The following is a 12465-nucleotide window of genomic DNA, read 5'->3' as shown; positions in this document are numbered from 1 at the left end:
GAAAAAAGTACGAGACTGTTATCAAGCGCCGTTCTCAGGGGTCATATCTGGGTCTGATATTTCGCTTGAGATAATTCGGCTCATTTTGAGCTATCGAGCCAGCACTAATGATGGGACTCGGTGCGATCTCTCGTTAGAGGTAGAGTGTCCAGAGTGCTTTTTCATTTACCGATCAACGTCAGCACCATACTGCTGGTAACGTACGCGACGAGGATGATTACCAGGGAGGAGACTATGGCCAAGGGGATGCTTTTCTTCGGGTTTGTCGCCTCCTCGCCGGTCGTCGCGATTATGTCGAAGCCGATGAAAGCGTAGAAACAAGTCGCGGCACCGGTGAACACCTGAAAAGCGACGAGAGATATCACCTGAAATGGTCTGATCATCGTGAGATTCCCTCCATTCAAGAAGATCTGGAGGTGGTTTCTAAAATGGATTTAATACGCAAAGGAAATTTGGTTTATTGAACAAAATCATTTGATTGGCTGCATTTGGTTGATTTCAGAAAAGGCTTCGATTGTCCTGCTAATTTTCGGAAAATATTTTAGCCTATAATCAAAATATTTCGGACATCGTACCGGGTTACTCTCATACTTGAGGTGATCGACCAAATATTTACTTAGCCATATAATGACCATTTTTTATGGTTGAACTAATAAAAATGTTATCGATTTAACTAAATATTTTTCTTTTCGTCAATCAGACTTTAAAGACAAAAAATTTAAGGGTGAATATTTCTTTCCCTAACTTTTTAACAATGAAAAATTGAAGAAACGAGAAATCTTGTTGGGTGGGATTTTCGAAAATGGGAATTGAAGAATTATAGACTGTAAGCTAGAATAATTTCTGGCGTTGATTCATTAGAGATAATTGGACGAAGAAAATGAATCCGGAAGTGCATAATCTTCGTCGTTGCGGTGGAGTTTAGTTTTAAAAAATTATAATGGAAAATAATAACGAGTACGCACGAGGCGAATAATTTCGTTACGGGACTAATGTACTTCCGCTCGGTAAGCGATTTTCAAGTAAAACAATTCCATCACGAGAAGTAGATTATTTCCTTCCTGAGCAACGTGGAATATGTCGTTCTTTCACAGAACGCTGAGAAACAGCGTTTAATTTAGGGAACATTAAGCGACGGTGTTTCGTGCAGGAAATGTCGAGCTGTGGAATTTTATTAGAGCGTTTCAAAGTTACGGCATTCCTGCAGGGCCCTAGGGAAAACGACATTATATCCGGGATCCATGGGGATAAGATAAAAATTAATACGCTCACCAGACCCCCAAAATATCTTACGTACATACGCATTCTTAAACATCGTCCATATTACCATATTTTTAAATTTTATCAAAAAATGAATGCACAATCCCTTTCATGTGAAGTTGCATTCCATATTTCTACCATCCTGTAGTAATATTTATATCTTAAAAAATTCTCAAATATCGTTCATATTACCACGTCTTAAAATTGATGAAAAAGAATGGACACATAATTCCTTTCATGCCGCAAAGAGTGAAATTGCACTCGATATTTTTAACATCTTGTCGCAACATTTATTTCTTTAAACGTACCGACGTTCTCTTTTTCTTCTTTATTTAGATCTTTCTTCTTTAAATGGGACTACCTGTTGTGTTTACGCTTTCATATTTTGATTCCATGTGCATATTTTAATTTTTCAGCACATCTTTCGCAACGAGTGCTCCACGAGCGACGGAATATTTTCCAGCGCGGCATGAATTCTGTTTTCTTTATTTCTTCCTGTCGTCCTTTTTTTTTTCTTTTCGTAGGGGTACCGCAACATTCGAGGTTTGAGTCGGGAATGAAAATGACAGAAACGGCAAAAATTATTATTCTAGGGCGGAATCGGTCGTCGATGTTGCGCTGGAGAGTTGGAAAAAAAAAGTGGATAGATATTGAATCCACAGGGCCACTCCAGAATTTTGCACCGAATTATTAGAAATGAAGGACCGACTGATCAAATATAATCGACATTGCCGCCAGAGCGTAGAAACACTCGATTTTTCGTTCATCAAGTTCATATCTATTTTCATCCGTAATTGAGATTTTCACAACCTTTCAATGTTTAAAAATAAAAACTGTAATAAACTCAGGAAACGTGTATCGAAAGATCTATTCAGGTACGGTGTGCTAAATTTTGCAATATATTCATAAGTGTTAAAATATTAAATAATGCACATGCTGTTTAATTGTGCAAACTACTTCGGAAACTGTCTTGTAAAATCTCACAAAATCCGAGGCTTGCTCATACTTTACATTTATTTTATACTAATCTGAATGATATTAAATTCGTAATTTTAATACGACTTGGTACATTGAAATCCTATGAAATTTTATGACAATTTCAATGTGAATTGAGAATTGTATTATAATATAATACATGTCAGATGAGAAATAAGAATGTGGTAATTCTTGAAAAAATTGCTATAACTTTAAAAACTCAAATTCCCTTTTACAAGAGTAATAGAATGACGAATGTCCACGAGGTAAGTCCTACATGTCGAATTGTCTTTTTCAAAAAACAATTATAAATTTAACGTTATATTAAAATTTAATAACTTTCGAAGGGGCGCGTTTCGACCTCTTTGATATAGAAATTGTGTGCAGAAATACGGTAATTAAGCACGAGTAAATATCCAAAACCTACTAATCATCCCGGGTAAATTCAGTTTATGAGTAAACATCCAAAATCCGCGAACTATCCGAGACGAGTTGAGTATCAAGGTATGAGTAATCGATTTATTATTCAGAACCGCGGAAACAACGAATCGTTTCATTAATCGTTGTTCCCCATATTTCTCATCCAATTCCCGAATCCAAATCGGCAATGGGAGCATAAATATAGTAATACATCGAAAGGAAAATAAAGGGTCATATTATCGTGGGAATACAATGCGTCAGCCGACATCATTGTTACCATCAAACCCAATGCATTTCCGCCGGTAGGAAAATTTGGGTACCGAGAGAGTGTTCGCGTTAATAAATAGATAGGGTAATATCTGCGAATTAACCGAGACAATTACAATTTTCGTTGGACGCCGGGGACGCGCGATCAATTCGCCAGGTCGAAAAAATAAAAACTCGGAACTCAATCCCGGCAAATCGGATCATGGAGCGAACTCTCTTCTCCATTCTTTCCTGGGAACGGTTCCAAATAAAAAGCTCAAAATTAAACGAGCGAGCGAAACCGCCGACATTTTGCCTCGACGAAGTCGCCGGAGTTTGCCAAACGGCTCTGAAATTTTGGTGTAATTTAATGTAACTATGCAAATCATTATCTATGTCTTTTTCTCAATCATGGTACCGTCAAAGAGGTCGATCGTTTATGAGACTTTTTTCCGAACGAGGTATACCGAATCGTTTCAGACTTTGCAACGTTAATATGGAAGGTATAAAGAAGGTCCTGACACCCATGAAATTAAAACTTGTTTGATATTAGTTTATAGATATTTTGAAAATTTTTTATAAGAAAATGAAATGTTAATGTCGTACCTACGGATAACGGTAGGACAGAAAATTGTCAATTCCTTGTATTATCCCAAATATTGTTTCGATATACCCCGGAGTCCTTTTCACATGGTGGTTGCATCCCACACAATAAAAAAAGACTTCCTAATTTATGAGAAAACAAATTTCGAGAGAGAGTTTCGCAACCGGGTCAAAGTTAGTAAAAATGTGTTAAAAAGCACGTGTAAAAGTAGATCATAAGAAACCCAGGTGTAACTTCACCCAACTCCAAGTACCTCCTTTCCGGGGTAGAAAGATATAAATAACGTCAGAGATTTCCTATAAATAATAGCAAATGATTTATCTTTAGACCGTTTGGGTAGCCGTTCGAAAATGCGTGAGAAATCCGAGGGCATTAAATTGTTAAATTGGCCCATTTCGACAGGTTCAATCAGGGGAAAGGGTCTCGTTCCCCCGCAAAGAGGGTCGACGGATGGAAAAGTGAAAACGGAAGATTTGCCAGGCACAATCGTGAGCACGATTCACCGAGGGGTGCGAACTCGCCCTGCGAATGATAGGATAGGGGAGAATTAGGGCGAGCGGACTAAAATAGGACCGCCCACCTCCCGTGGCACGATTTTCTCCATTTCCTCGTTTTTCTCGATTTTCGCTGCCGTACAGGCCCCTTTAAAAATTCCCACCCGACGATTCACCCTGCTAAATTGCGAGCGAGTTAAACAATGGAGCAGAAGCCGAAGGACCGACCGACTCGCCATTGTCGTACAACTCGCGAAATTCCCAGATTAATAGGATTAAATTCACCCCGCGGTAATTCGCCCGAGGGGTGAGAAACTATTTTCAATTCCGCAACGAGGGCGTTAACTTTTCCGGCCACGGAGGTGTCAATGAGGGAATTAATCTACCGGAAAGGGGGATGACGAGAAATACTATTTCGCGTACACGAGAGGGTGATTCTGGAGAGAATTGTCTCGCAAATCCCTACAACGTCAGAGGGAACTCGAGCGCGCACGGTTCGAGCTTTCCCCGGGCTTTTCACCCCGTCTTTTCCGTTTCTGTTAACATTTCCGAGACTTCACCAGAACCCGTGAATAAATATAATGCCGGATAATGTAAAGGAAGTAAAAAAAAATACCAATTATAACTGAACTGTCTATTTTTAAATATATAGAAATGGTATGTACCCGGCAATTCTGTACACATTTGAGTGCGCACGAGTATTAAATTTGTATGCAAGAAAAACTATGATTGCGTCTTGATCCTACCTTCAAAATGTTATATATTAAGCAATTAAGGTACCAAATTAAATCCATGTGAAATATATGAAATAAAAGATCAGCGATATTAACCGGGAAGCGAGAGGTGAATCTCCTTTTCTTCTTAGAATTTCCTTTTAGTGAACATATCGTTTCTTGATCTTGACGAGATATTCTAGTAATTTGTCTTTTTTATTTCTCAACGAAAAATGAAAGACAAATAGCTGGAGTAGTCCCAGCTTGTTGAAAAACTGACCTCTGACGATCGCGGCGAACGCTTCGGTAGCCGACGAAAAACCACCCTCGAATGTCCGGGCGAAAGGAGGGCGGAGAAAATTAGTGCGCCTCGTATCTCAGGGAAAGAGCATTCCTTTGGTCCCTGGAACGATGGGGGAGAATTGGGGCGAGCCGCCCCCACGATTCCCGCCCCCGGGTCTCCGCATCCCCTTAACCTTCCCAGGGTGGCGCGTCGCGGCGAGTCCCGCGCGAAAGGGGTGCGCGACCCTTTCGTTTCGGCTGGGGCGAAGGTCGGCTCGTTGGGGGTTTCGCTTTTGTGGATTCGAGGAAGAACGTCGTCTCTTTTTCACCCCAAGCTCGACCGTGACCCGCTCGGAGAGCTCGCGAAAAGCACGCCCGCCTTTCATAGGGCTCCTTTTTCAATTACCGCGAGTACGTACCCCTCGCCGCCGCTCTTAATGGGTTACACCACTTTGACCCACCCAAAAATTACGGTTTTTCAAGAATTATTTCTTAAGAATTAAAACGTTTTTATCCAAATTAAAGTGCAGTAAGGTATTATACTACTATTAAACAATAATCCTTCGAAACACTTGAAATGTAAATTTCAGAGAAATAAAATTAAAATCAATTCCTTGATCACAGGAACCATCAATATTCTGCCGCAGTCTTGATTGAGAATCCTTCCAAGAGCCCGTTTTAAACGATGCCATGTAATTTCCAAATCACTTGAAAAAAAATTCCTCCGCATCTGAAATGCAAATCGTCAGAGGTTTCTTTCATAATTATTCATTTTCTAAGTTATTAAAAAATCCACCGTATCCGAAGTGAAAATCTGCAGAGGCCTCGGGCACCTAATTACTTTACTTCGATTTCTTTATAATTATTGTATGGAAATGACAGGTGGAGTATGCCATTTGGTACAATACCCAATATAATTCGACACAGCTGTCAATATAAAAACGAACATCGGCAACGTAGGCATTTAGAAAAATCTTCTTTATTGACGTTGATCAAGTTCCTCGACGTGTTTCACTTCACCTTAAGCCTTTCTCGTCGCGACGCTCTTCTGCCGTTTCGGAGCAGAGCAGAGCTCCAAAGAGCAACAAGTTTGCCATTGTTTCACAGCCGAAAGCGAGGCAGACGGAAAATCTTTGGACCATTCTCTTGTCGAGGAGAGGCATCGCTTTCCGACACACCCCTAAGACCGGATTTTCCCTATTTCTCTTTGTCGCCAATCGCGGTGGCGGAAGTATTGTCGAAATTTATGAAAGCTGGATGGGAGACGCGCGCCTTGCTCGATGTTTCTTGTAATATCACCTTTTTTCCTTCCCTTCTAGTTTTTCCTTTTCCCCTTTGCTTTCCTTGTCACTTCCAGCTTGGATAAGGGCTGCTCTAAATCTTAGCCCCGAGAGACGCCTCTTTTTTCCTGGGTGTACTTTTCCCATCGCCGAGGGCTCTTTTACATTTCTAATCACGATACGCGCGAGGGTGGAGGCGCCCCTGATCAATTTCCTAACCGGGGGCTGCAACCCCCGACTTCTCCCCTTTGTACTTTCTTTACGCTTAACTTCCTCCTTTGCCTTGACTTTTTTCCCTTAATAAATACATTTCCCTTCCTTGACAATTATTCCTTTAGGAGACCCCGCCGGAAGGCACGAATCTCGCGCTTCACTTTTCCGTCCGGCCTAATGCAATGGTCGGGAGTTTTTAAATAATATACAATTTACACAGAGATAATTTTAAATTATTCAAATTATAAATAAGACGAAATCCCTCGCAGTATCGAATATTGGAAGGTGCGATTCAACTCGGTAATTGCAAGCCTCCCGTCCGCCTGTTTTATTAATCATTTTTAACCCGGAGCCGTTATTCTTCACTAATAAACATTCAATGAAATGTATTAAATGACGCGTGAAAATAACTGGAGAGACGGTGCAATTTGCTATTTCTTTGGCATTCGTTCCTTATCATATTTTTCCTCCCTCTTTGCGTTACGTCAGACACAGGCGAGTCGAAATTCCGCCCCGAGAAACGCCCCTTCTTCTGATCTTGACATCATCCAGGGCTCCTTTATATCTCTAACTGAGCCACGCACCAAGAATGGAATTGTCTGCCATCAATTCTCGTGCCAACAGCTGAAATCCCAACTTTCCCTCTCTTTGTTGTCATTCCGATTAATCGTTTCCGCGCTTAAAGACGTTCTCCCCCAAAATAGCGTCGCTTCATGAATCAATTCCAGACTATACATGTCATTAAGTTAAATAAACAACAGCCCGTTAATATTCTCTACTTGCAAGTTAATATTTTATTATTTAAGAGAAAGAAGGTTTATTTGTTCCTTCTTGCAAAATGCCCTTACGGACGTATTTATTAATGGGGACGATTTATTCCCAATCTATTAGGACGGACTATAAAACTTCGTTCATGACAAAATAAAACTGAAATTATTTTTCCCGTCGAAAATGTCCGACGAAATGGAGATAACTCTCTTGCAAACGGATTTATATATGCTCCTAGTTTTTATACAGGTGTTGTATCGAATATCGAGACGAATTTAACGACTCAACTTAAGTACTTTTAGGTCCGCGAGATAACATCCTGCTGGTCAAAGTGCTGTAATAAACACGGCACCAATAATCGTAAAACGCGATAAAATGGTTTGTTGACGAACGAAGAAAAGGACGGAATAAAAGAGAGATCTCTCCTCTAGAGTCGTTTTTTAGAGTCTATGAGTTGGCACGTGACATGGATAGTTGCGAAGAGCACAAGAGACACTGAAGTAATTAAACACCTTTCCTTTAATTATATTACTCTATCATTTGCTCGGGAAATTAATTAAAATTCTCCGAACCCTCTTCATCTAGGGCATTTACTTATCCGACCACCGGCTTATCCAATCTGAATCTCATTCAATTTTCAGCATTTTTAAAATTCCTTCCCAAAGCAGGAAACAGAATGGCGGACACCGCATCGACCCCTCTAATTAAATAAACGAGAGATAAGAATCGTTTGCCTTTTGTGTTCACTTTTAATTAATCCCGCGTTTGTTCTGCGAAAATATGAATGATCTTCCAGACAAAAGAGATTAGTTATATTTTACATTATTAAAGCGTTTAACAAGTGTCCAAATGCATAGTGTCCCGTGTATATGGAAAATCAGCAAGGAAGCTAATTATTATTTAGCTAGGATGCAACCTATCATATAGGGCCAAAATTAGAAAATCATATTTTTCTTTATAGAGCCATACTATCTAAGATGGCCGAACATAGGAAGATTCAACAAAATTACGTTGGCTGCACAATTAAATATTAAATGGACCGTAGTTAGACGCTAATGGAGAAAGCCTAGATAAAATTGTTTCCAGTGTCAAATTAAATCCTAACTAGGTCTTAGCTTGGCGTTAATCAGGAAAAATTGTCTTGAACGCAGGACCAAGTCCTATCAAGGGTCTACCTCGTCTATAAGAACTCCTAAAATAGAAGTCTTAGAGTCTAAAGCGTCTACCTAGAATTTATTAAAAATTGAATTGTTATAATAATTTAGAGTCCCAGCCAGTCTCGACATAGAAAAATGATATTCCAATGCAGGACAGGGGGCGGTAGGACGGCATCCTAGCTAGATCCTAGGAAACATCCTTGCAGATCTCCTCCACGGAAAGTGTGATTAACAGTGGAAAGGTGAAAAATGCAGGGAAAAGAAGAGGTTGATAATAAATCCGGAAGCCTTACCCCGCTCCATCCGTAAGGCATGAAGCCATTATGCTCGGTCCAATTCTTCGAGTCGACATAGAACATACCAGCCGCCATGACAAAGACCCACACAGCAAGGTTGACGGCATTTAGCACATTGTTGAAGACGAGGGACTTCTTCACCCCGGCGGCCATCAGCAGCATCATCAAGATGGTGATAACGAACGCCAGGAAGTCCGGGGGTCGTCCTGGAACAGGATAAAACCACTTCAGAGAGACCTTTTCGATGCGATAAAACGCCTGATATCTCGCAGGACCTCCCTCGGGATGAGTCGGAAGGACACGCGAGGCGGACATCCAGGATCGAGGGGAAGGAAGTTGCGAGGGAAAGAAAAAAGGAAAAAAAGCCTTCGAGACTTCTTTTACACGTGTTGGGGAACCTGGAGGGCTTGGAATGCGTTCTGACACGCGAAAGAAAATTGGACGTAATTCCCTAGGAGAGGTGTATACTATTACGAGTCCTTCAATGTTTTCCAACCTTCCCGTCCGAGTCCTTTGGGGGGCTCTTGGAGAATCTAGGGCAAGGGCAACTTGGCGGCCCCTGGAAATTTATCAACTTGCTGTATTACTTTTCACAATTATCTCGCATTCCGTGAAATACCCCGTTCTGACGAGTGGAAATTGGAATAACAATTTTCACTCGAAAAAGTGGTCCTTCGGTTAACAAGAGTGATTTACGCGATTCGCTGAGAAAATTGCGACGTATAAAAATCAAAGACTAACATATATCGTTTAGGGTAATGTAAAAAGAGTCTTCCTTTCACTATGCTAAACGATACATGGAATTATTACATATGCATGACCCTGATATCTAGGTACCGCATTTTTTTCACGAGCAACGTATATTCCCAAGAAATTGACTAAAAATTACTACCGAAGATTTCCACATTTTCTATATTTTCCCACGGTATCCTTATATAAATGCCTGAGTCTCATTCAGGTATAAAATAATATCCCGAAGTTAATTAAATTCCGTGATAAAGAGGCGAAGGGAAAATATGTATCCGTGAAGGTAAACTTTTAAGTCTGCTTTCGCCAATGAGCAACCATAATTTTGTTATCGTCTAATTAGATAACCCCCTGTGCTAAAAGTTTTCCAAAAGTTTCTAAAAATGGACTAAGATCAGGGAGTACTGATATAAAGTTGGTTAAAAAAAAAAAAGGAGAAGAAATGTATCAAGTTCCGAAAACAAGGAAATCCTTTTCCCAGCCACGTCCCAGATGACGAATGGCAGGATATCGATTTATCGCAGTGTCAAAGGTAAATCGGTTCGGCGGGAGGGCGACCAAAATAAAAGTCGGGCTACGTGGCCGGGAATAAACTTGCTTGCAACTCGGATCCCAATTCGGCTTGATCAGCTGGAATGAAACTGTTCCGTAATTGGAACCCGGTAGGTACGTGTCGGCCAACGTAAAGAGTCGACTACGTCAGCGTCCCCGAGACGGCCATTGTTGCACTAATGGAGAATCATTTCATTTCCGGGAGGATTTAGAAGGCTAAAGGAAGTGTCTCGGACGGATCAGGACGCCGCCGGACATTCCAGGACCCGAGGGAAGACAAGGTTGCCTCCTGATTCCCGAATGGCCTCGAAGGCCGAAATTAACCTCGTGTTAAGGGGGGAAACGGGACAAACATCCTGCGACAGGATTCGGCTCCTTTAAGTAGCTCGTTTAGCAAGGATTGACCTAAAATCGACCTCCCTCGACCTGTTCGAGGATAATGTTAGAGTTCATCCTGAATTCACTTACTCGGTCTATTTGAAAAGAGGCTTTCACGGTATCCCAGAGTTAGTTTAGAACGAAGGATATTTATCGCGGAGGAAGAATTCACCGATATTCCCGTGACCTTTCTCGAAAATAGGTAAGCTGATTTGAAATTTTATTCAACCGAGTAGAATACCCCAGCTGATTTGGTTATACTCTATGTACTTTACCATGGAACGAGGAAACTAATTTTGAACGAAATCCTTCGGCTCAAAGGATACCAACAACGAATGTGTAAAAAGTAGTCAAAACCTGATTTCTAATGTGTCCTTTGATTAAAATCTGAATTCTTCTTTCATCAAATAAATCGTGCCATCGGTTCTTAAATAATCCCTGCCCCTCTCTAAAACCACCTTATCGTTTCACTTTTTACCTGCACAATCCCCCATTGTCAGACACCTAACAAATATTAACCTTAAATTCTCGTTGACCCATGAAATAAAACATCCCCGGCGCAAAACTGCCCAATACCTCTCCATTCTCTTTGAAGCCCACGTTAATTGAAACGCAATTGACAACCTCCCACCCCCCTTAAACCTCGCTTTAAAAGTACTCGTAATTACTCTCGACGGTCTCTCCTTTCAAAGTGCTAAACGATAAATGTGGCGATCGATCAGGCGCAACCTCGATCGTTCGGTATTGCGGTACCGTGTAGTTCATTATCGGAAAAAATCGAAAACCCCGGGAGCCCGAAGAGCCGAAAAATCTTCGGATCGTTGGAGAGGGTCCGAGGGGGAAGAAGCGCGTTGGCCGGCGCCCAAGCGGGCCAGGGGCCCGCGTGTGGCGCGGGAATTACTCTTCCGAAGATGACGTCGACCTCACCGCGGCTGGTGCAGGCGGGCAGGTTCGGCTCGGCTCGGCTCAACTCGGATCGATGAGGTCCACAGGTGCCGGACCAGGACTCGGCCGCGCACGCGCCCTTCTGCCACCCTTCCAGTGCCCGCATCTCCGCCGCCCCCCTCCCCCGCTCCTCCCCCCCCCCGCAAGGGAGACGCCAGCACCCCGCACATACGGGCGCACGTGTCGGCGTGTACGCGCGACCAGTAGCGGCGAGAAGTGGTACCAAAATATTCGTCTATGCCCGCAGACAAAGAACAGACGGTCGTAACAAGAAATGAAGAATCTTGGTAGTAGAGTATCCTGCCAACTACGTACTAGGTGATTCATTTAACTTGAGCCATCGAAATCTCTCGGGAAATACGCATCGTACGAAAAGAAATTGCCTAGGACGTAAATTATGGGGCACACGATGAGGAGCTATCGGTTTGACTGTAGATGGCGCTCTCGTCGGCGAAAGTGAGGTTAGGTGTGTACAGACACTCACACCCTGAGGGCGGCTCGCTGGAGCATAATTCACTCGCCCTTCGTGTGCGCACCTACTCCATGCAGAGACGCGTAAACCCACCGAGGCGGTCGCATAATGTGGCCGCGTGTGTGTCGCGTGACGTCGACGCGCAGGCACACCGGAGCCCCCGCATTATGCGGTCGTACGTTACGTCATTAGACGCGCGCGCGTGAGCATGACGTAGTAGCGGGTGGAGTAGCGGCCGCCGTAGCGCCCGCAGAGTACCGCCTGGTGCATGTGTGTATAGTACTAAGTATAAAGCCGTAAGATTGTATACCTTTGTATATGTTACACGCATGCATTCTTCGGTATAATATATGAAAACGATGATATATCTCAATAATTATAGTCGTACCGTTTAAAACAAAAAAGTTGCACGGCTTTTCTTTTCAGGTGTTGCGACTTTTCGGCGAGTAGTGTACGGAGTATCCTGAACGTAGACGTGAAAAATTTGGAAGAGGAATGAAAGGGACTGATACGCTAATTGTAAGAGAAAACTCTCATATGGATGTGCTTGATTTATCTTCCTTTTTTGAGTTTATATTTCTCATTCGCTTTCTTTAAAAGACGAAAGAATTGAAAAATTCGACGGAATGTGCCTTTATTCGAATCGGGTCTCGCATCACCTCA

General features: G+C 42.2%; 1 protein-coding gene across 1 annotated transcript in view; it reads right to left on the bottom strand.

The window, feature by feature from the left end:
• The window catches only part of LOC105694480 (probable cationic amino acid transporter), a 59804-nt gene that overhangs the window by 3022 nt on the left and 44317 nt on the right, over nt 1-12465 (bottom strand). Inside the window, exons 5-6 of the mRNA XM_012415175.1 lie at nt 8706-8914; nt 170-341 (exon numbers count right to left, since the gene is read on the bottom strand). Of these exons, the coding sequence (XP_012270598.1) occupies nt 170-341; nt 8706-8914 (381 nt within the window). The remainder of the gene's footprint in view (nt 1-169; nt 342-8705; nt 8915-12465) is intronic.

The sequence above is a fragment of the Orussus abietinus genome, unplaced genomic scaffold (assembly GCF_000612105.2).
Source record: "Orussus abietinus isolate OABI.00-Male unplaced genomic scaffold, Oabi_2.0 scaffold20, whole genome shotgun sequence".
Classification (NCBI taxonomy): Eukaryota; Metazoa; Arthropoda; class Insecta; order Hymenoptera; family Orussidae; genus Orussus; species Orussus abietinus.
This window is presented reverse-complemented; position numbering and strand designations above follow the sequence as displayed.